The sequence below is a fragment of the Rattus rattus genome, chromosome 10 (assembly GCF_011064425.1).
Source record: "Rattus rattus isolate New Zealand chromosome 10, Rrattus_CSIRO_v1, whole genome shotgun sequence".
Classification (NCBI taxonomy): domain Eukaryota; kingdom Metazoa; phylum Chordata; class Mammalia; order Rodentia; family Muridae; genus Rattus; species Rattus rattus.
The window spans coordinates 56,661,740-56,686,087 of NC_046163.1; the positions used below are offsets into that span (position 1 = coordinate 56,661,740).

Genomic DNA, 24,348 nt, shown 5'->3' on the forward strand with positions numbered 1-24,348 from the left:
ATGACCACAAGGTTCAAACACTCTAGGCTCTGAACAAGAGATCAAATCTAAGAATCTGCAGCTAGGAGCTCACACCTACAATAATGACAGAGAATTTATTCAATGAAATTGTAACAAATTTTCTACTGTGTGACTATTTCTCTAGAAATACATTTAGAACCTTAAATAAACATGACTAGAAAAGGACTTCCCCACACTACATTACAGTCAAGATGTCAAGGATGCAGAGCAGAGAGACAACATGAGAAGCTGGGCAGGAGCGGATATACCTCCGCAGCTACAAGAGCAGGAGGTGTACGTTAACTCAGAGACGCCAATCTCTTATCAGTGACTCTCAAACTCAGGAAAGCAGAAGATGTATTTCAAATCCTCTGAATAAATGCCAAACCCAGAGTTCAACATCTAGCAACATTATCAATTCAAAGCTACCTAAAGGGCTGGCCACATGGCTTAGCTGGTTAAGGGAGATTGCTGCCAACCCTGACAGCCTGGGTTCAATCCCTAGAGCACACACAGTGCGAGGACACACTCACTCCCACAAGGTATACACACCACAGTACGTGTACTAACATCACAAAGCACACATGCCTGCAAATAATAAAGTCTTCAAAAGAACTATTAGAGAATACACTGGCAGATGTGACTCCACAGGAGAAGTTAAATATCTGATAACTGAGAAATTCCAAAAGCAAGATCACCAAAGCAGCTGAACGAATAGAGCTGCAAATTTAGGAAATAATCACAACTATTATTCGTCTTTGTGCTATTAAGGATGGAACCCAAGACTTCACTCATGCTAAGCGCATGCTCTATTACTAGCACCCCGTTTTATTTAGGCTCACAGCAGCATAATGCTGAACCTGACTCTTACCGAATGAGTAAGCAGGGCTGGTGAACAGCTCAGCACTTTGTTGCCCAAAAACCTGAATTTAGTTCCTGCAACCCACGTGGCAGAAATGTAGTAGGCTACTGACCCACAGTTACGACATCTCATCAAAATATTCCTGAGAATACTTTAAGTGCTAAATTATCTTGGGTAAAACTGGTCTCTGGACCAGCCCCAAATTCCTATATAATGGGGCCGTGAGCTAAAGGTTAATTGCCTGACCATTAAACTGTTATCTCTCCACTCCTGTAAGCAATACTTGCTTTCTGTATATGCCACAATTGCATTGGTTTTTCCCTTTAAAAAATCAAACCGGGTTGGGGATTTAGCTCAGGGGTAGAGCGCTTGCCTAGGAAGCGCAAGGCCCTGGGTTCGGTCCCCAGCTCCGGGAAAAAAAAAAAAAAAAAAAAAGAACCAAAAATCAAACCAACTGGAGTTCCACAATGCTTCCCAATAATCTGCTTGGAGCAGTCCAGCCTGAGGTTAATAAAGACTTTGTTCAACTTAGTCAGGCCTTTTGGGAGTTTTTCTCTTCAGATAACCTATAACAGGACAGAAGGACCCTTACAAGTTATCTTCTGATCTCCACTCCTAAACCGTAGAACACACCCACACACATAAAGGTCATAAAAGGATTAAGACACAAAGTAACATTTGAAAGAACTCAGTTATACTGGCAATAGGGAAGTTTAAAGCAGCAAGACCCCATTTTTCTTCCATCAGATTCAGAAACTGTCAACATTATATAAGGCAGTTCTAAAAAGCAGTGAGAAAAGTCACACTCATGTTAATTCATGGGACCCACACAGGTAATATTTTTGAGAGGACAATTACCAGGATCTAACAAAGTGTTAGCATGTCCAAGGCTTTTGGGCAGGCTCCCTCCTCTAGAAACCTATTCTACAGAAATCCTTACCATGTGCTCAAGATGTTCACTGGAGCTTTTCCTTTGGATTAGTAGAAAACTGCAGCTTTGTAAAGAAATGTCATTCAGCAGCAAAAAGGTTGGGGATCACTATGACCACTGAAAGGAGCAAATCTCCAGGTGCTTACACACAGGTAGAAAAGAGAGTGCCACTGATGGCCAGGCCCATTCTGATCATATCAAGTTAATGTAAAAAAGATTATATAATAGATTGGAGGCTATAGTTTTTACTACATGTATTCTGGAAGGTTTAAAATTTTGTGTGTGTGTATGTATTAACAGTTCTGGGTATCAAATCAAAACAAGGTCTTGGGTATACTCAGTAGACATTCTTCATCCACTGAGTTCTACCCTCAAACCCTCCATTGTTACTATTTATCAATTTTTCTGAGACAGAGTCTCACTTTGTAGCTGGCCTTGAAGTCACAAGAAACCTACTTACTCTTTCAACCTGAATGCTGGGCTCTTAGGTGAGAGCCAACACGTCCACATCCAGTATTATTTTAAATGACTGCAAAATGAATGTGCATAATAATTTTAATTAAGAAAAAGGAAAACAGTTTGGAAAACCACAACTGTTAACTCCTTTGTTAACTCTAGTTCCTAGGAGGGGAAAGCCACACACCCACTCGCCCAATGCTGAGTTAAAAGTTCTACAAGGCTGATTCTTCTGTGATACCAGAGGCCTGGAATGCTGAAGCCTGAGGCTAAAATTATCTTGGGCTCTCCAGAGCCTTCCCGATAACCTCTCATTGCCCACTTCTGCTTAGCATCTTTCCTTGTGACTGTCCTTCCGGAATGTACAAACAGAACACTAGTTTCCGCCAATCCCAAAGACTAAGAATGTTATCAAATGAAATCTAAGGCCAGAGACATTCTATAAATTGAAGTGTCTTATCTCTTTTTCACCACATAAAATTCATAAAACTCTAACAGTTTTATGTTGGGGGAAGGCTGAAATCTGTTCATAGGTCATGGTCACTCACATTTTAGTGCAGAATAAACTCTATTCCTTTTAAGGTGAAATTGGTTTTTTTCATCCACAACTTCAGGGAGAAGGGGCAACAGTGAGCTTGTTACTTTTCACTATTAACTGTTAAAAGAAAGAAACTGTATATTCAATTTTTGTTAAATTAAGAAACTTCAGCGAATCCATGAGGACATTTTTCAAACAAGTGAATTGGCCTCCAACTCAGTATACCCTAGCAACGTCTCAGTCACAAATAAAACGGCAACGTTATTTTCTCGGTACTTTTCCCGTTACGTCCTTTATACGGCAATTAAGAATGCAAAAGAATTCCTCTCCTTTATGGAATATTACTGCCTTAAATATTACCTTCCAGTAAGAATGCAAAGCCTGGCTAGCCAAGAATTTCAGCAGAGCATTCCAAACTGTCAAGATTCCCTTTCTAGTCCTATTCTAACTGTTCAGTTTCCTTAAAAAACAAAAAAAAAAAAAACCTATTACACATAAGGAGAAATATAAATCACCTTTACCCCGTGGGATTGGCGGAAAGCAGTTAATGAACATGAAGTATGACACAGTAAACAGTCGGCATGGTAGTTAAGATGAGACCCTCCCGGCTAACAAAATTGGGCAAGGAGTGTGCAGCACGCTACATTAAAACCAGCATGACTCTGCACAATGACAGGCCTGGACATTTTCCGGGGAAGGGCCGTTTGGAACGGAAGAGACCAAATCGGGAAATACAGAGGTAAACAAAGAAAGGCAAAAGGCCGGACCCAGGACATTAACCCGAAAACGGAGTCACCACCGCCTGCTGAACTGGCTGAAACTTGGGCCCAAGCGACACACACGTTCTGGGCTCCTTCCCGCTATGTCACCGTCGCGTCACTCCACGGCCTCCCTCCCGAAGGAAGGCACTTGCCGCCTGACGCATGCCCCTTAGATAGCGGCCGCCTCCATTTTGTCCTGGGTCTCCTCCGCGGGAGCGGCGAGCTATTTTTAACGTTCTAAATCTGAGGGCCGGAGGGGGAGGGGCGTGGGCTTGCCCGCCGGGCGCTTGGAGATCGCCGCGAGGGACTGAGGCTGGGGATGCAGGTTGTCAAGGTCACCAAAGCCAGGACAAAGGACACGTAGGGGACAAGGCCCGCGGAAACAGCGCCAGGCGACTTCCGGCAATGCGGGGACCGTCAAGCCCGGACTCCCGCCCTCTCGGAGGACAAAGCAGCGCCGGACGCGCGGTCCGGGCTCCGCCCTCGGCGCGCGCCCGGCGCCCAGCACGGGAACGCGCACAACGGTTGGAAATGGCGGTTAAGGTGGAGGAGGGGCTGAAGGGAAGCGAAGTTTCTCGATGCTCCTTGTCTCGGGCCGCCCCGCCTGCGAGACAGGAGCTGGTGGCGCTTCTCTAGGTTGTCTCCTCTTGTGTTCCATTCCTGATGGTCTGTTGCGGGGTTGGAAAAACAGTGTGGTTGGTTCCAAGGAACAAAAGAGGGGGCCACGGCGGGCTTCCGGACAGCCCCAGGATCGCTCCCTAAGATGGCCGCCGCCGCGAGGGAGGGTGGGCGGAGCCCGTACTGCTTCCGTCGCGGGCCTGGGCGGGGCGGTAGCGACTACTTGCACCCATGGCTGACGCCTCGGAGCCCCACGAGCCGGAGAAAAAGGTAATGTTCTTCGTGGGGCACGCGGGGGAAAGATGCGCAGTAGGGCGACTCGGTTTCCTAGACCTATCCGCATGGCCGCGAGGTCTAGTCCTCATATCCCAGATGTCTAAATTGCCAGTTAAAGTAGCTAAGAGCAGGCAGGCCCGCAGGATCAGAAAAGGGCGACTGATCCAAACCTAGCATACACTGTACTTGTTAGAAAGGACTAATAGAAGGGCCATGAGAAATCGAGAGCTGGGCGTGGTGGCGCATGCCAGCAATCTCCACACTAGAAGGCTGAGGCAGGGGTTAATAGTTCTGGGCCAGCTAATATGTCAGTCCATTTCCTTACACACAAGAGCGCACATTCACAGGTATGGTAGATTTGTTAATTATGTACTGCAGTTCGGCTTCGCATCAAAAAAGGTAAAAGCCTCCATTCTCTATGAAGCTGACATCCTACTTGGGTAGTGGAATAGTCTAATTTCATTCATTTAAGGTAGTCGGGATAAAACTTTAATTTGGCCATGAACTAATAGAATGGCTACAGGAAGGTGTCGCGGTAAAGTGTCCACAATATATCATCAGATCAAATGAAAACTTGGTAGCACTACAAGGAAAGTCAAATATAGTGGTTTGCTTCGTATCTCATCTACACTTGCTGAAACAACTGCACGTGGATTTGACAATCCTCATTATTGGGGTTCCTTTATATTTGACAAAGATAAACACTGGAGAGTTCTGCTCTGAAAAATAAGGCTATTAAGATTTGGGGTGGAGCACACCTTTAAACCAGCACTTAGGAGGCGACGTATCTGAATTAGAGGCCACTTTGATCTACAGAGTTCCAGGATAGCCAGGGCTACAAAGAAAACCTCAGAAAAAACAGACTTTGGAAGCAAAAGAAACGATTTGAAAATACTTTTAATTTACAAAATGAGTAAATAAGCATATGAATACAATTAAATCTCACCAATGGGGAGTCGAATAAATGGCATTCAGTTGAAAAGCAAGCCACAAGGCAAAATTAAATCCATTAAAGGAGGGACACTGCTACTGGAACATTGCTGCCAAATCCCCAGGCCAGTGGATTAGCAAGCCAAGAGACATTTACTGTAAATTATACCAAACAATTGCTGAGATTCCCAGTGAGATGAAATCTAAGCATAATGACCTAAACAGTGGCCATGAGCATGTAGGCACTAAATTAACCTTTAAGTAGGAGGGGCATCTAGGTAATATCAGTAGTCTTGCCGTAAAAGGGAACAGAAAAGTGGTAGTTTGGAAAAACAATGTAGAAGCTGGATCACAGGGTAAAGGTGCTTACCACTTTCCTTCTTGAAACCCTTGTGACAGACCTGCCCAAGCCAGGGACCTACACAGATGATTTACAGAACTTAATCCTTTCAAATGAAATAGCAGTCCTTTAGGAGGGAAGACTGGTTAAATACAAAACAGGCTCTGGGAACATTGATGGGGAACTTGCCAATGGAGGCTTGAAAGGTTTAATGTCAGCCAGGTCTCCTTTTGCAGTAGGATCACACAAAGTTCCATCCTTGTTTTGTACTCTAAACATTTGTGTCCTGGTAGGTTCTCTGGAACTGCAGTCACAGAGCCACCATGCATGATTGGATATAACCCAGGCACTCAGATAGCCAGCACAGACTGCTTTGGAAACATCCAAGGAGAAAGGTATAATCATTTGCCACTCACAAGGAAACCTAATTTAGAGCTGTCTGAACTAGGCAAGGATATAGGTGGTACAGACTGCTTTCATTAACACCAGAAATCCCTTTGGCATCCCGTCTTGTGGCAGAATGTGTCCATAGTTCATCATGGACTAGATGCTAATAGGCCATAGCAAGTCATTTCCAGAGAGGGTCCCTATGCCTCCAGGGAGTTCCCCAGTAGACCTGTAGCTTATTTATGTGAAAAACCAACAGCACACAATGTGACCTGTTGTATTGAGCCATCCAAAAGCAGGGTGTGTGATATAAACAAGAAAAACAAGTCATCTGGGAAAGAATTGTACTTTAATGAAAACCAAGTTACATGTTATCTTCAAGCAGATTCTTGAGCTAAGGGAAGTGCAGTTCTACCCTATCTTTAACAGGATCTGAAGTCTTTTACTCCATTCCCCACCAGTATAGATTCCATTTCTTATGCAATAATCCTCTAGCTGTACTGAGTGGCACTGTAGAAAACATTTGTTTTCCAGGGCTGGGATCCAATAGAGGATGGCTTCTTTTCACACATGTTGTTACACAGTTGTGTGTAGTCTTGCTTCTCAGACTTTCGGAGCTCAGTCTGACCTCCAATTCACAGCAATCTTCTTGCTGTGGTTTCCTGATTGCTGGGATTACATTACACTCAAAACCACCAGATGTCTAAAACTCACATGAACAGAATGGAATAAAGTCTGTTTTGACCCCTATCTATGACTGGCTGAGTGACATGTCCTTGGAAGACTGGTCACTTCATTACTATGTTCACTAGATTCAAATGCTGGAGTAAATAAATCCCAAAGTGGCAGATTCAACACACAAGTTAGCTGACTGGTAAAGTTTAGTGTTATTAAAAATTGAGTGGGGATCCATGTTGCCATCAACTATTTTCTTGTTCATTTTATCCTAGCCCTTCAAGCTCCTAGGTATTTTAGATGTTGAGAACACTCCATGCGCTCGAGAATCTATACTGTATGGCTCACTAGGATCTATTGTGACTGGACTTGGACATTTCTTGGTGACCAGTGAGTGTATTTTTTTAAATTAAAACATGTCCACTATGGGTTTCCCACACAGAATATAACTTATGCCGACCATGCTTGTTTTTGATAGGCAGAATTAGAAGATCCTGTGATGTTGGAGTAGGAGGATTTATCCTGGTGACTTTAGGATGCTGGTATGTTTGCTGGATATTCCAGGAAAGTCAGGAGAAGTAACAACATTCACTCAATAAATATGGGGTGGGTATGTGTGCACATGCAAATTGAGACAGGGTCTCTCTCTCTGTAGTGCTGGGATTAAAAAGGCATGAGCCATCAGTTGTTTTGGTTTGGGCTTTTTTTTTTTCTGTAAATATATAAACCTCATTATTCATTGAATGTTTGACAGTAGTGGCAGAATTCCATTAAAATATAAAGTTGAGTAAATAAAGGGAGTCAGACCCAAGAGATTCCAGCAGGTATACTTACTCTAAGACAGAAATATGGAGTTATAAAAAGCATTTGTATTTTGACAAAATACCTTTAAATTTAGTTTTGGGATAGTAGTCATCTTTTTAGCATTTTGGTTATATAATCACTCCTTAGGTTATTCATATACAACTAGTAACTTACTCATTTTCTTTCTTATAAGGTTCCACTGTAGGTATAATTTTGCTAAGCAGAGGATCCAGGAAAGAATTGCCAGAGAAGGAATAAAAAACAAGATTTTATATGAAAGCACCCACCTTGATCCTGAAAGAAAAACGAAGAGCAGTAACAGCAGCTAAGCGACTTCATCAGCTTTAAACCCACAACTATGCTTCCTTGTGAATCAACCATAAATTAAACTCAAGTGTGTCAACTGTATTGTTACCTACATGAAATCCTTTTGTTTACTGCCAGTAAGTTATGTCTGTCATGTATCACAGAACTGCCATGTCAAACACATGGGAGTCAGGGTCCTGATCTTCCTAAGGTGTCAGGTTCATTATCTGTTCACAAAGTACATCAGATTGAAGGAGAAATCACACCTGAGCAGGGATATGTATCTATTACTGGCCTAGGACTTTGTCTATTGAAGCTTCCAACAGGAAAGACTGTCAACGATGGACACTAAGAAGCTTTGCATCTGGTAGCCCTACTATTTCATCCTTGATAAAGTTGAGTTTATAGTAGGTCAATCAAGTATTTTAACAAGCTGTGGACAGTGCACTTATGCTCTCAGCCATTGTCACTGTGAAAAACCAGAGACTGGAATTCTGCCAGCTTTACCATGGTGCAGTTATATCTTACCATGAAAGAGACCTCTCTTGGCTGGTAACATCTTCACTACTTACAAAGTTCATTTTCACAGCAGCACAACTGGATAAAAAGAGTCACAAAGCATTTAGTTTCCTTGACTTGCCTGAAACATGCCATTTTAAAGATCTATAATCCCATGACCACTGATCCCTTTAATATTATACTGACCATTTCCCTACCTCAGTATTCCAATGTTGGGATTACAGGTGTGAACTACCATGTCTCTAGCTTAACTCAACCTTTCATCCCATCCTCACAACTAGGCTGAGCCTCCTGAACACCAGAAATGTTTAATAACTACATTTTCCTTAGAAACTTCTGGTGTTTTATCTTCTGTAGATGACTTCTGGTCACTGCCCATGTAACACACAAACCCTGCATCTCACAAAAGGCCAGGCACAATTGCATTCCATAGCTATCTATATGCTACTAGGTAAATTCTAAGACAATGTGCCCACCCAACCCACACTTTTACACTGAAAAATTTAAATTCAACCTACCTTCTTTGCCCTCTGTGCAGTTTCCTTCATTGTCCCGATAATCCCGAAATGTCATACTAGGTGATATAGCAGTAGGTACCAGCCAAAAGCTGATTAAAATAGAATCGTAGTGTTAGTTGTGACGTTTTGGGATAGCTTATCTACCATTCCTAGGCTTTAATTCCTTCCCCCCCCCTCAGCCCCTCCCTCTTCGATTCCTTGTTTTTTCGTCTTAGTAAAAGGACCTGGGGATTTAATAGGAACAGCTTTTTTTCTGGACTTGTGACTTATTGACTGAGCTTGGCCACAATTAAAACTCAACTATGCTAAAACCAGTATTTGATTTGCAAGCATCTTTTTAGTCTACGTACCTCTAACTCCATCGGTGGTTTCCCTTTGCTTCGATTATATAATGCGGAGGTCTATATAATAAATTCAGGATTCCTGTTTATGCACTTTTCAGCAAAGAGCTAAGGATCAAATAGGGTTTGAATCCTTCTATTCCTAGATAAAAATCTGACAGGTGTCAACGCACCCCTTTAAAAGTCATGTTAAATATAACTATTCTTTGGGTACGCAGATCTTAGTAAATAGGAAAATTAAACAATTTCTATAATTCTGACTTGTAACAGTTCTCTAAAATCAATTTTGAAGCAGGTTAATGTTCTAATAAATATTATATCAGGTCAATATAATAGCCAGAATCCACTATTACCACCCAAATACTGGTACTGTATACATGTTATATCAAGTTCAATTTTTAATATTTTAAGCTATTTGAGAGCAAAGCTGTTGCAGCAAGAAAAATTTAGGATATTTTTCAATGTGTTAGTTAAAAGCACTACTAGGTAGAAAGTTGTATGTTCACTTAGGCTAACCTTAGTTTCTAATGAAGACATTGACTAAAATGAAATGTTAAACATTTCTAAATGTAACAAAGCTTACAAAGTTTCTAAACTACCTGTGTATGGCACCCCTTAAGAGGATGCATGGACTGCAAATGCTTCTGTATCATGAAGACATGCTTTGCCATGGAACTTACAGCATACTTAGGACTTGACTAGCTGTGACTCTAGCTTATGTTTTACAAGAGTAAGTGCTCTGAGGGTGGCATAACCAAAGCTCACACCATGTTTCCCATTAACTTCAGAATCTTGAGTTTCTTCATCTAATTTTTGGACTTCTAGGGATGTATTCACTTCACTACTCAGAAGAGACCACAGCCTGGTCAAGACAGGAAAAAAACTTGGTAAACAAGAGCAGAAGTGCCCTAAAGGTCACTGTTTTGCAATGAATAGGCCTCTAAGGGTAAATGTCTAAGGGTAAAAGTTTAGACTTGGTTAAAGTCTTTACACTTCTGATGAACAAAGGCAAAGTTAGAAAATCTTTCAGAAGATGTATGTCCTGTCCATTTGGTTGCCAACAGCTTTGAGTAAGGTGGTCCTGGAGGCCTAGCAAACTGGTAAACATACAAGCAGCAATTAATTAGAATACCTATGGAATCACTGGAACACATTTAGTTGGGCCCCTGTACTCTTCACACAGCACATTCACATGGACAGACTAAGAAAAAGGAGATGAAATGTAAATCAACACATTGCTTTTATTTCTAAGCTAACAAGAAAATGAAGTAATGCTGGAACCCTTGAATCCTTGTTTCTTGTCCATGATCCTCCCATCTCAAATTAGCTAAGCAATTAGCTGGCAAACTAGAATCATTTAAGTATGCTTTTAATACCTCAAGTTTTGATTTGGCTTCACTTTTTTGGCCAGTATCAACTTCTTCAAATAGGTGTTAAAGTGTTGGATATTTGTAAGTGGATAAGCAATTTTCTATAGTCTCAAAGACAGTCAAGGGAAAACAGGTTAATTTAACTAATAACCCAACAGCAGTTCTGCTGTTAGTTCAGACTCAAACCCAAGTAGATTTTATAGATTAACTTAAAATCAGTCGACACTGCTACACAAGGTGTTCAGTTGTCCAAAGAAATGCCTGGAACTTCCTAGAGGCTTTTACAGACACACAACTGTCATTAATGACTTAAGCACAAGTTCCCTATATGCATGCTCAGCTGTTAAAAAGACAAGCTCTCCACTCACTTCTCTTGGTTTAAGAATACTCTCAGTTGTCATAAAGACAGCTATCTCTTCCTCAGGCTTGTATGATAGGTGACTACAAACTAATGTCCTGGTAACAGATTGATGGCTTATTGAAATCTTCAACACATTTAGCCTACAGCACTGGGTTTTGTAAGATGCTTCATTAGTTTTGCTTTCTGAATTCCACCTTACACATAAAATGAAATTCTGGGGCATTTCAATATTCAATTTCTGTACTTTTTTTTACACAATGGGGAAAAGAACATATTCATATTATCATTCCTAAGTTCTTACTTTCAACCTGCTATTGGGCATCTTGAGTCCCATGAATTTGCAAATAAAGCAAAAATTCCTGATTCTACCCACTATTCTATACCAATGCTGCATATATCCCTTTCAATCAGCACTACAGCTCATTTTCCAAGGGCTTTGGGAAAAAAAGGTTAGTGACAAGGAGTACTCCAACTTGAGTCAGCTAGACAAAGTTCTTCAAATACTTGTCTCTTATAAACATGTACCCATACCAAGTACTAATAGCAAAAGAAGAGAAAAAACTAGAGACTATTAATAAACAGCCTAGACTTCTCATCTTTGTATTATTTGATTCATGCCTTTTATCTACCCCTTTATTTCAATGCAAAGCTAAAAATCATACAAGGACAAGGTTCCTCAAAAGAGCAGTGTTCTGGACAAGCCACAAAGCTAACTAGTCAGATTATGGCTTATGCCAACTTACTCCTTTTCAAGTGACCTTGGCCAAGCTAGGCCCTCAATGCATCTATCATCCTGATCTTACACACCTTGGCTTATTAGCTATTACTTTAAAAAAGAAAATGTTACAACTTAGCAGCTACCACACATTACCTCCAATACCCAGGCACCAGAATGTTCTAGAGAAGAAAAGCTCTTGCGAGGTTCACCCACAACAGCTTTAGGTTATCATTGCTCATCTTTCTAAGAAAATCGACTTCATGTTGGGGTGTAATTATCTGCTACAAATTTTGTTCACTTTATATTACATTTACGTAAAAAGGAAAATTAGTTTTAGGTTTATTCTACATTAAAAAAAATCTATTCACATTGATGTGCACTAAACTAGGCTTTCTCACCCAAGCGCATACTACCTAAAACGCCATTAAAGTATTTGTGTGGTATAGTCTATAGACTTAATTTCACTAATGAGAAAGTCTTTTTCTTCATTATTAATCTACACTATTTTCCCTGTAACAATGTTATAACTCCTTTACCTCTTAGGTCCTGACAAGTGCTCTACCACTATCTACAATGGCAGCCCTTCCCCACCCTTTTGGCTCTGCAGGTACTGAATTACATTAACTGTTTCTACAAAAGAACTTTTTTCCTGGGGAGGGGGCAGAGAGAACCTCACAATGTATTTATAGCCCAAGCTGCCCTCCAACAACTTTTATCATTTTTGCCCCTCTGTAGACTGACTACAGGCTTGTGCTGTTATGCCCAGCTTGATTTAAAGTATGTCTTGAACCAAAAACAATCTCTACTGTTTTCTCTAGCCAACATGTTTCAAACCAATGCTATGTCTGTTCAGTTTGCTTACCACTGGGCATAAAGTTAGTTCTTTCCTTCAAGTCTGATCCTAACAATATTTGGGATGTTTTAGTAACTTGTCATTTTCCCCTTTTGTATGAATTCCCTCATTAATTTATTAAAGAAATTTATTATATGCAGAGATGTAACTAGTGAGATCACTTTCTCTCTCCTCCAACTTTTTTAGGCAATGCACTATAATGGTCTACTTTGTTATTTGACCTTTTGTTGCCATGAAATCTAGGTCTATACAGACTTTTTGAAAGGCAGATTAAAGCATCAGGATCAATACTGATCTAAATTAAAAGTCTGAATTGTTCCATATATTTATAATCCTAACAATGTAAATACAGGATACTCCTACCAATGGTTTGTAGCAGTTAACTAAGATACTTTGTAGGACTTTGAGGCAACCTGTTACCTGTTTGCAGAAGCTAGCCTGTAGCAATTCCTAGAGTATAATATAGTATTTTTTTAAAAATCTGACTTAAAACAAAAGTACAGCAATCAATACAGGAAAACCTGAACTTACCAAAAGCAGGCTAAAAACACACGCTAGGCTAAATTCTAATTTTAGTTCTACAGTTTGACTCCTGATTCCTCACTTCACATAAGTGAGGCTCCTTTAGAAGATTAAGTGTTCTGTGCAAACCCAATAAAATTACAATTAGGGGATCTGATTTTTATCACAGTTAAGTTAGCAGCATTGTGTAGTAGTGAAATCAACGACTGGCTTGCATGATGGCTTCTAAAAGCATCTGTTCCCAAAGTTCATGTATCATATATGTATATTATCAGGTGAGGACAGCCATTCAGTTTGTAAACATGATCAACTGAGCATTAACTTCTCCCAGCCAGTACCTTTGCCCCTCATAAATGTTAAAAGCAGTCTGGGGAGGGGAGGGGAGGGGAAGAATTCAACTTTATATTATAAAATCATCAGTATACATTTAAGTTTTTAAAACCTAAATGTTCTAAAGTACAGAGTAAAGAATAAGCTGTCCAGAAAGCACACACTTAAAATTTCTCCTCTTGGGAGTTGTAGTATAAAGGGATTTAGACCTTGATGGCGAGAATCCCAAACGAGAGTAAAATGAATTCTTTTTATTGCAAACAAACGTCTAAATTAATTTCTCCACCCACTTTCTTTAGAAAGAAAAAGAAATCAGCAGGCTAAGGAGATACCCATTCAAGAACTGACATGATTAAAAATTAAGATATAAATGGGTGACTCACAATTTCATTAGCTTACAAAGATGGTGGAGTTAACTACTACAAGCACACTAGTAATACAGTATTTTGTGGGAGAAGGGCATACAGACATAGCTAACTTCATATAGATCCCATTAGACAACTGGATTTACAACAAGTTTTTTAATAAGAAAATGGGCAAAGCCAGCTTTCTTTTCAGAATCAAAATGCAGAACAAATGGAAAATTTTGTGGTATTTAACCTTCACAAGTTTGAGCCTCCACATATAATGCAACCAAGTTTACATTTTTAAACAGCCCTTCTACATACACTCCATCTTCTCAGTCTTGGTTCCAAATTTTATCTTCAATCCCAATTATGCCAATTCCATTGTTAAGCAGAAAAAAAAATAGCCTTCCCTTTTTTTTTTTTTTGTCAGAGATTACCCCTCCACTATCGCCCGGCCATCTAGAGAGGATGGAGTGTATTATGAGCAGTACAGAATCTTAATGCCATTCATGAGGACCCTCAGTCCTTCCATGAATCTGGTTGCTGACATTGCTATTTCATTGTGACAATGACTCCCGACTGTTATTCTCTGTGAGAAATGGGGGAGTAAATGCTTAATAAAAGACACCAGGTACAAAGCAACATTTTACTTTTGTTGTGATAAAAAAAAAGTCACATTTTACAGATAAAATGTAGAACCCTGAAATACTGACACATTCTCTTATCGTGCACAATGCTGAGGTTCTCTTACGATTCACTTTAAAACTGCAATTAAAAATGTACAAAAAAGAAAAGAAAAAAAATCAACCCACAAAGCTTCTAAAAAAGGAACCCGCAGGCACTTCCTCTTGTGGAATGTTTAAAAAGTTAGCCTACTAAAGAAAACAGTCGACTTCTTGTGAAGGTTTTGGAGAAATATGTATCAGTTCGTTTTATTTGGGTATTCAATAATATCCTTGGTGATAATGCTGACTCCATGGCTTCTGACCCCAGAATTGCTGTAAGAGAAAATGTTGTTTTTAAAGAAAAAAACATCAATAAGCCACTCAAATTGTTTTTAGGAAATGACAATGATCTAATTCAGAGTAATTGCTGGAAACAAATTTATGACACTTAATTTCTACATCAGAGACTTAATTTTAATTTACCAATTACCCATATTATTTACCAATACACATTACAAAAGGAAACACAAGACTTGGGGTTAGTTTATGTAATTAAAACTATTAAAAATGACCATGTAGTAAACGACCATATGTATTAAATTACTTTATCTAAAAACTGTTAAAATCCAGCCTATTCATGGTTATAGTAACACAGTAACAATTTATAAAAACCTTGTCCTATTAATGTGTATCTTCAATCCCTAGGTTAAGAACTTCCAACTGAGTTTGTAAACATAACACTATATATAATGTGTATAATCATTTAAGAAACTACTTACACCCTGCTGCCACTGGTTGTAGCCCTGAGATTGATTTTTGTAGCCACGATTATTTCCTCGTCCTCTGAAGTTCTATGGAAATTTAAAAACAAAACATCTGTAAGAATTCTGAAGAAATGGTTGGCTGTGTTAGAGAAGGCATGTAGAAAAACCCTTTTACCCCCAAGCTCACTGATGTTACTAATTAGTGACCTGAAAAGCAAAGTCCAATAAACTGCTTCACAGCTATGTCACACCTCCAGTTAAGACTCCCAATATCCATTCATCTACATTTCAGGGCAAACTATAGTCAATACCTGGTTATAGTTCCCTCTGTTGGGCATTCCACCTCTGTTGTAATTTCCTCTGTTTGAGTAACCACCTCGGCCAGGAAAGACAGGGCCACGTGGGTATGGATAGCCAATTCCACCACTTCCGCCACCACCACCTCTCTGGGGCATGTTGCCTCTCCTATTATATCCACCACGATTCCCAGGAGCTAAATGCAAGAAGGGTTCAGTTTAGTCCTGTCACATACTAATGTCATAAGTCGTATCTTACCATTAATAAAAAAATAAGCAATGCCCAGTTTTAAGTATACCTAATATACTTCTTCCTCACTGTGTATTCGTTAAACATAGCAGCATCATTACCTAAGAAACCTATTCCTATTTAACTTTAAAAAAAAAAAAAAAAAACTCAGCTCATTTTCACATTTCAAATACAACAGGCAAAATAAACTTGCCTCCTCCTCTGAAATTGCCACCACGCATATTGAATCCTCCACGTCCTCTATGGCCACCACCTCTGTTGAACTGGTTCTTGCCACTCTTATTTTTATTGCTTTTCTTTGAGCCAGTGTTTTGCTTTTTTTCTGGTGGCAGTGCCTTTTTGCTTTCTTCTTTATATTGCTCCAAAAGCTTCTGGGCTTCCTCCTTCTGAAGTTCAACATAGGTTATTTCATCAAAACACTCTGCAACCTCTGGAAGGGTGAAGTTTCCTACAGTGAATAAAGTCAAATTAAACATGTAAATTATACATGTTATAAACATGTAAATTTTACAATCTTTAATTATCTCTGAATATGTTGAATTCTTTCATTATCACAGTATCTGGTCATGGCTTTGTCACATTCTTTGCAGAATAAAAAACCATACACAGAGCTTAATTACCAGATTAGTATAGTATAATCCCTAAAAGTGGCTAAGTCATTTTCTAGGTATAAATCACCAAACCAGACTTAAAAGACAGTAAAAATGAAATTAATCTTGTGCCTTTCATCTTGAGGACAGCATGCTCTGGTAGGTCTTTCCCCTCTACTTCCGCTTTCTTCTGTGTCCTCTGCTTATAGTCTTCGTCTTTTGGGCAAACGACCACGGCTTTTCGTTGGAAGCCTGCAAACAGGCACATTTTTCTCCTCTGGGCAGCAGCAGACACATTTGTCTTGAAGGGAAGATGTTAAAGATATTAATCTTACACCTTTTCAATTATCAGTTAATTATTTCTGTTTAACTTCAAAGCTACTACTTACCTGATCCAGAATAAAATTTCGCTTCTTTCGGGCAGCAATCTCAATAAACTTGCCAAGACACTGTGGGGCTCTCTGCAACAGTGTGTTCAGTTTTCCAGTATCTGCCATTTGCTTCTTAAAGCCTGCCACCTACCAAAATATTGTAAAAAGCTTAGAACTACAGCAACCAGGCATCATCATATATTCAGTTGCATCCTTTCAATAGTTAACAAAAAAAGCTTTAGACATTGCTCTCTAAATTGCTGTTAAGGACCTACAGAAAAGCAGTCACTGGGAAATGTATAAATATAAGTACTCCCATTTTGTTTTAGCCAAATCACTTCAAGTTATTAATCTCAATAGTTACTTACCATCATTTTGTCCATAATGGTGTTTGTTCCAAGAATGTTATATTTCCCAGGGTTTTCAGCTGCATGTTTAGTAACCCAGGTAGTTTTTCCAGCTCCTGGCAAGCCAATCATCATCACAACCTACAGTGAGAAAAGAAAACGCTGTATCACTACTTTACCTCTCAGTTAAGTATTAAGAGTTCTGTATATAATCTCATCCTTTACCCTTCCTCAATGCCATCCGCAACACACAATCTGCACCATCTGCACAATACACTTACTTCACAATCCTTCTTCTCTTCAGGTCCTTTTGGTCCTCTGACTCGGTCCTCTAATGGGACATTTTGGATAAAAGTACAGTCTTCAGGTATTGGAAAGTATGGCTTTTCCTTTTGACCAAAATTAAACTCAACTGCACAGTTATGGCAGAGAACATGGGGGAATAATGGCCGGTCAGCAAGAACTTCCTTACTAATCTTAAAGGCAACACCAAGATCTTGTCCATTCTTTGCGTAAGAGAGTTCAACTTCATCAGTCTCAAAGTTCTGTTGAACAAAATTTTTAAAAATCAGCTTTAAATTATTTACCTGTATGTAAGGCCTCTCAACCCAAGCACACACACATGAACATGTTTAGGCTAACTGCTAAGAACTAATGGTTATAAACAACAAAGCCCAAGGATCAGGCCCTTAGATTTTTTTCCAGGCAGGTCTTTTTTCTTCTTTCAAAATGATCCTTCAAACAATAGCCTTTTCTTTTCCCAGTTTCAACTGCTTTTTTTGTGTGTAGCCAGGGTTCCATGTCAGGTATCTTCCTGTCACTAAAGCTGGAACACGAGGCTTTTTAGGTAGACTGCTGCTTCTTCCTCCCTCACGAATCTGAAGACTAGCATTGGTGAAAGGTACCCAAACTCGGGTCCCCACACTTACACTGCACAAATCCAACCACTGACTTTTTCCTTAAGCCTCTCCTGTTATAACTTAGAACTAGTTGCAAAACAGTTATCACCACATCAATGAGCATCTTTTATATATACAGCTAATGACACAACAGGTAACTTACAGCAAAGCATGTAATCACATCATTTTCATCAAACTTCTCTCCATAATCTTCTGTCTCACAGTTGCAGGTTTTTATTCCTTTCAGAGAATACCCATAAGAAAATTCTTCTTCACCTTTAAAATAAAAAAAGGGATAAAATTGGTATCTAAGCGGGCCAAGGACTCATCTAACCTATTTAAAATCTATGCTTAGGGGTTGGGGATTTAGCTCAGTGGTAGAGCGCTTGCCTAGGAAGCGCAAGGCCCTGGGTTCGGTCCCCAGCTCCGAAAAAAAGAACCCAAAAAAAAAAAAAATCTATGCTTAAAATACAAACCCAACAGTCTAGCTAGCATGCCTCGCCTCTAATAACAAATGCCTAAGTGACATAAGGTCAGGTAGGATACATACAGTAAACTGACAATCTACTGACGTCAAGAGCAGTGTATCTCAACTGCCTGTAAACCTCTCCTGGGCTGCAAACAACAGCTTTAAGATAGCAATACTGAATGCTTACAATCAGATCAAGGTTTACAATTCACTCTAGGTCTCATGTAATTCTGCCACCAGACACTAAATCCATGTTATCTTCAAATGTAAACTTTACCAAGCAACATTCCACTTGTGGTTAGTGACCAGCCAATCCGAACTTCATGTATATCAATATCTTTTGTATATAAATGTCTTACTGGAATCTTCTCCGTTACCTAAAAATCAAGTAATTACCATGATTAGCTGTAAAACACAAGATAATCCCAATAGCTTATTTCATATGGGCTATAGTTAAGTAGGCTATCTCTGTATACTATTATCAAAAAAATAATAATGAACAAAAGAATCCCCCTTTATTTCAGAGAAACAAATTCCTTTTGACCTGTACAACCAATAAATACGAATAGGCTCCCAAAGTCACAATTCATTTACCTTCATCTCAAAACAGACTTTGCCTTTTGACACACCATAAGAAGCTCTTCCTCCAGCCCAAAGAAAAGCAAAACTCTCCATAGTAAGGGAAGAAGCACTGAGACGGTCTCTTGATATTTTAAAATGCAGATCACAATTATCTGAAATTATATCAAATATTAAATTATTCTTGATATCTAAATTATTTCAGCTCCATAGACATTTAGCTTTTCTAATTTATTACTGCATAACTTTTAACACCATGCTCTCCTTCCTACTCTCATTTTAAACCCCACTCCTCCCCAAGTCAGCCTTCCTTGACCATGTAACTAAAAGGTCAACCGCCAATTAAAGCCAAAATTGAAGTGCTTTAAGTACGTTTTTAGCTGATTTAGACAACGCAACATTAATACATACCTGCTCTGCTCTTTACCTTGTTTTAGAGGCAAGCAGTAGAGGACAGCAGGAAATGAAAGGGAAGCAGGCCAGAGCCAGGTACAATTACCAGTGACAATTAAAAACTGAAGGGAAGCCACCACATATTTGAGAGCTGCTGATTCCATGCTTTGTAAACCAACATCAGGGTTCCAGAGCCTTAATTCTGAAAACCTGTCACCAAGTCAGCTTGAACCCATAAACCTGGCAGTCTAAGTGTTAACGTGTAGCCCTTTGAGTTTCTTTTACCTAACCTGGAAAGGTGTCACAACGACTAGGAATTAACTATTGCCTGGATTATACAAATCCAGTCTTTAACCTAGCTATCTTTGGGTGACTAGAGCTCATTAACTGGCAGCTTCTCAGTTCTCACTAATGTTCACTTAGACAGCGGTTGATTTCAGGGATCCACAGATCTCTCCTCATCCAAATGCTTTCCTTAAGCTTTGTGCTTTAAAACTCCTGCTGACTGCTGATACAATTAGAATTTACTTAAGATAAATATTAGCTGACGGGATCCAAAACTCCTTTAAGTCACAATGTTAACTAACCTCTTGAACCATACCTATAACTACTTGTGAATTCCAAAGTATTTTATATTTCAGTAAAGAACAAAACTTCTTTTCAAGATGTAATTGACTATAAAAAGGTATGTGGTTAAAAACCAGCCAAGTTTTACATAATTAACTCTCAGGGCTCTGAACACAATTTGTACAGGGAAACATGAGAATCCAAGCTTTTAACCCTTAACTTCCATCAAGTGAGGCCCTGTAACTACACCCTCATTTGTATTTTTTGTTCTGCTCACAAAAGATGTTATTAAATACTAAACTAATCGAATTTTTTTAAAGGATAAAAATACAAATCTGACAGCTAAAGCCCATTTCATGGTTTGCAATACTTCCTCATATTCAATTGCAACCCAGCTGGGTAAAGTAGCATATTTACAGCGCTGCCATTGATACCATTCGCTGCTGAAGAAAGCTAGTGGCTCAGATAGCCCACTGCTGCTGCCCCAGGTCTTTGGAAGAAATCAACTTATGTTAAAGCAGCAGCTACTGAACTGGAATTGAGAACAAAAGAGCAGTTATTGAAAGGTAATATTACAATCCTTAGAATAGGGAATACACTTGTGTGCTAATGGGAAAATCATTAGTAAGTATTCAACTACCCCCATTTAGCTCACTTAATATAGTTCCACAAGAGAAAAGATTAAACTATATAATCTAAGGACAAGTTACAGGCAGGTTTTTAAAATACAAGTTCCTGATAGCTAAACGAAAATTATTTAGTTTTACATCCCTAAGTTCCAACTCATAAAACTATTATTACCAATCACTAGAGCTTGATAAATCAATACAAATGAAGTGGTATTAATATTAAACGGTTATGGCCTTAGCATAAGCCACTACCTTCCTGCTTTAAAACAAAGTTCTGGTTTTCTGCACTTTAAGATCAACACACATCTTTCCTAACACTTAAAACCAAAAAAAAAAAAAAACACTGCACTTGAAAACGAGTAAAGAGCGGGAAAGTCCGCCTCACTTACAAGTATCAAGACAAACCACTGTGTCATCGAAGTGTTCGTCTTCTTCTTCAACAGGTGGCTGAGGAGACTTGGCTCTGAAAGACAGAATTGTCTCCTGATAAAGCTTTTCCCACCACATATAAAGAATGGGTGACTAGTGAAAACTAGGTTAGGATTCTCTACCTGCTGTACTTGTTTTCTTCAATGTACTCAAAATATCCTCGGCCATGATCTTCCCGGGGTCTTTTAACACCTCTCTTTTTATCTCCGGCTTTCTGTTCTGTTTTGCCGTCTCCTATAACGACACAGAACACGGCCTTAAAGTACCAGGCTGAAAACTAAATGGGAGAAAGCACCTTTTCCTGTTTCAAGCCTCAAGAGCTGTTACTGATTTTCTTTTCAAGACTGGTTCTGTGACTTTTTAAGCCACAAATGAGAATTTAAAGAAAAAAAAAGTCTGGAATTGGACTGGAGACAGTGACGCAGTCTAAAGACGTTATGGATTTTGCCCACCTACCGCAACCCTCCAAAAAGCATTTTTAAAATAGTTTAAAAAAAAAAAAAAAAAGCGCGACACCGCCCGGGCCCACGTGCGCGGCGCTCAAGAGAGAGGGAGGGGTAGCGTGGGCCCACCTCCCCTCCCCCACCCGAGCCCGCGTGCCCCGCCGCCGCATTGTACTGAGCTTCCGCCCCGCTCCCCGCGCCTCCCGCCGGAAGTGACGTCACACCGAGCCCCTGTGCTCCTTGCACAATACCGCTGCGCAGAGCCGCCAAAGCCCGCCCGCTCCGGGACCTTCGGGCTTTTCCCCTCCCCCCCACATGTGCCCGAACCGCGCGCACACAGCGCCCCAGCGGCCGGCGCTCCTGCCCGCCTCGGCTCCTCCTCCCCCCCACCGCGGCAGCTGCAGCTCCCCCCGGCGCCCGACATACATAATGGAGGCGCCGCCGGCATGGCGAGCAGAGCCTCTCCGCCGCCCCGGGGCCCCCCGCCCCCACCTCCCGCGGCGCTCGCCCCTAGGGGCCCCAGCAGGCCTGGGGCACGGTCCCCACAGCCGCGCGCACCCACAACGCAACACTCACCCGCCACCTTCCGCCTTCTTACCTCCCGCCTGCTGTTGGCCCTGCCTCGCCCCTGGCGGCGCCACCGTCACCGCGAAGAGCGAGGTGGGGCCGCTGCTTTTCCCCGCGGCCTCCTTGCCAGGCCCGCGCTGCTGAGAAGCCTGCTGCGCCGCCGCCGGCGGTTGGGACTGCTGCTCCCCGTGGCCGTTCTCGTCGCCCGCGCCCTCCTCTTCGTCGCCGAGCTCGTCCTCCCCCTCCTGGAAGCCCTGGTCGTCGCCGTTCTCGTCTTCCGACGCCGCCTCCTCCTCCTCCATCGCGCCCGCGTCAGCCGCCCCCGCCGCCCCGTTCTCCTCGCCCAGCTCCATCTGGTCGCCGTCCAGAGCGGCAATGCCCTCCTCCTCCTCATCGTCTTCGGCGCCGGCCGCGGCCTCCTGCTCTAGGCCTGCTCCCGAGCGCCCGGCCGCATCGCCACCCAGGTCGAGGCTGCCGTTCCCTGGCTCCATGGCGGGGCGGCCTCCTGCCTCGTTGTCCAGCGCGGCCTGGAGTCGATCCATGAGATCGGCCTTGAGGCCCTTGTCGGAGAGGCGCCGCTTCTTGAGCTCCTCCTTCAGCTCCGACACCTTCAGTTTCTTGACATTAACAGGCGAAGAACTCATGATGAGGGCCCGGGTTCACCGCTGACTGCTGGCTCCCTCGGCCTGTGGCGGCGGCTGCTGGTCGGCCCGGGCGGCGGCTGCTGCTGGAGATAGCTGAGTGCTGCTGCAGAACGGACCCGCCTGGTGTCGAACGGCGCCAATTCCTTTCACCGAGTTCGCGAGGCAAGACGCGGAGACTCGCCTGGCGCGAGCGAGCACGCAACGTCCTCTCGCAGGGGCGGCGCCGCGCACGTAATATAGGCGCCCCGCCCCCTGCCGAGGCGAGGCCCGCTAGGGCGACTGCGCGCGCAGGCCCCGCCCCGCCCCCACGGCGCGACCTCCGCGCTGGGCCCCGCCGAGCAAATGGAGGCTCTGGAAGCGGCCTTTCGGTTTAACGGACCCGCCGCAGTGGCCGCCGGCCTTTCCGGCTCTTGGGTCGCCGCGCTCCATCGGCGCTCTGTCTTCTGTATCCTGGAGGACGCTCTCCTCCATCCGCCCTCAGTCCTCACCTTGCATTTCCCACTCGAGAACAGCCTCCTTTCTTCCATCTTAGTTTAGGTTTTGGGGTTTTTTTGTTTTGTTTTGTTTTTTGGGTCTGTCCCTCCGGCTCTAGGTTTAAAACCTTCAAGTTTCCACTGCTTCTCTGTAGAACACATGTAGGCGATTGTTATGCAGAGTTTTTTTTTTGTTGTTGTTGTTTAGTTTTTCCTCCACTTAATTGCGGTTTAAATTTTACTAGTCGTGCCTTGCCAGTCGGACTTATTTTAAGTTCCGCAAGGGCGAGGCCAGAGCCTTTCTTTTGTCTCTTCCCCAACCAGTGGTGCAAAGTCTGGGAAAGAGGCTTGTTGTGCTGCTCCGTGCGCCACAGCGCATAAAGCCGGCCTTGTGCACTACTGACCCTTAAGAAAGCCTTAGATTTGCATGGAAGTTTCCCCTTTATGTACTTACTGTAAAGACAGGCCTCTTGCAGGACAGTCTGTCCCTGCAGATCTAGTCCTCCAGTTTTGAGATCCTTTAATTACAGATGAGAAGGACAACACCCAGCTAGATTATTCACTTTGATCTTCTCCCTGTTTTTTCAGACACTATAAACATGTTTGTATACCTGCTGAGTTGCCTACAAACTGGTAATAACAAAAGGCTGGGGTTTAGTAAAAAAAAAAACTTACCTGTAGTCCTATCACTTGGCAGAATGAGGCAGACATATCAAGAGTTAAAAGATAGCCAGGGCTACTTAGTAAATTCTAGGCTACCTTGGGCTACATACCAGATCCTATCTCAAAAAATAGGAATAAAACTAAACTATCTGTTTTTCTCTTATTAAATATGTTGTGTTCTTGAAGCATATAGAATTTTATTTCTACACGGGGGCTTCCTGTGTAGACTGAACCCAAGCTAGGTTTGGTGGTACATGTGTATAATTCCAACACTTGAGAGATACAGGCAAGATGATCAAGAATTCAGTATCAGACAGGCCACTGGTGGTGGCACACAAGTTTGGCTCCAGCACTCAAGAGGCACAGGCAGACCTCTGAGTCCAAGGCCACTAGTTTCAGGACAGCCAGAGCTACACACACACACACACACAAAAAAAAAAACTGTCTCGAAGAAAAAAACAAAACAAAACAAAACAAAGCAAAATCAATAAATCAGTAAATAAAATGCAGTGTCATCCTTGGCTACAGAGGGAGTTCAAAGCCAATG

At 41.7% G+C, this 24,348-nt stretch overlaps 2 protein-coding genes across 3 annotated transcripts; one reads left to right on the forward strand and one right to left on the reverse strand.

The window, feature by feature from the left end:
- The first annotated feature begins 3,443 nt into the window (after window positions 1-3,443).
- Window positions 3,444-9,235, forward strand: LOC116911330 (cytochrome c oxidase assembly protein COX20, mitochondrial). The gene is made up of 4 exons (XM_032915248.1): window positions 3,444-4,436; window positions 7,050-7,164; window positions 7,253-7,316; window positions 7,772-9,235. The coding sequence occupies exons 1-4, from the start codon at window positions 4,398-4,400 to the stop codon at window positions 7,905-7,907; spliced, it is 354 nt and encodes a 117-aa protein (XP_032771139.1). The 5' UTR covers window positions 3,444-4,397; the 3' UTR covers window positions 7,908-9,235.
- Hnrnpu (heterogeneous nuclear ribonucleoprotein U) lies at window positions 6,432-24,137 on the reverse strand. Of its 2 annotated transcripts, XR_004389321.1 has the most exons (15): window positions 22,053-22,832; window positions 21,134-21,245; window positions 20,972-21,045; window positions 19,009-19,148; window positions 18,692-18,791; window positions 18,109-18,221; window positions 17,328-17,591; window positions 17,068-17,187; window positions 16,718-16,846; window positions 16,461-16,629; window positions 15,932-16,186; window positions 15,504-15,685; window positions 15,208-15,279; window positions 8,922-14,761; window positions 6,432-8,481 (listed from the first exon to the last, which is right to left on the reverse strand). XR_004389321.1 is itself a non-coding variant. In XM_032915247.1 (14 exons), exons 1-14 carry the CDS (start codon window positions 22,663-22,665, stop codon window positions 14,708-14,710), a joined length of 2,397 nt encoding a protein of 798 aa, XP_032771138.1. In that variant the 5' UTR covers window positions 22,666-24,137; the 3' UTR covers window positions 13,653-14,707. The 2 variants fall into 2 exon arrangements, 1 of the variants encoding a protein (XP_032771138.1); XM_032915247.1 differs by lacking the exon at window positions 6,432-8,481 and having other exon boundaries at window positions 13,653-14,761; window positions 22,053-24,137.
- Window positions 24,138-24,348: the final 211 nt, after the last annotated feature.

What these genes read in the sequence shown, in the direction of transcription:
- LOC116911330 (XM_032915248.1), top strand. Translation starts at nt 4,398, where the DNA reads ATGGCTGACGCCTCGGAGCCCCACGAGCCGGAGAAAAAG. An exon ending in CCCACGAGCCGGAGAAAAAG is followed by an intron (nt 4,437 to 7,049) that starts GTAATGTTCTTC and finishes ATTTTATCCTAG; the next exon opens with CCCTTCAAGCTCCTAGGTAT. An exon ending in CTGGTGACTTTAGGATGCTG is followed by an intron (nt 7,317 to 7,771) that starts GTATGTTTGCTG and finishes CTTTCTTATAAG; the next exon opens with GTTCCACTGTAGGTATAATT.
- Hnrnpu (XM_032915247.1), bottom strand. Translation starts at nt 22,665, where the DNA reads ATGAGTTCTTCGCCTGTTAATGTCAAGAAACTGAAGGTGTCGGAGCTG. An exon ending in ATGTGATTACATGCTTTGCT is followed by an intron (nt 17,592 to 18,108) that starts GTAAGTTACCTG and finishes TTTGTTCAACAG; the next exon opens with AACTTTGAGACTGATGAAGT. An exon ending in CCATTATGGACAAAATGATG is followed by an intron (nt 16,847 to 17,067) that starts GTAAGTAACTAT and finishes ATATTTTGGTAG; the next exon opens with GTGGCAGGCTTTAAGAAGCA.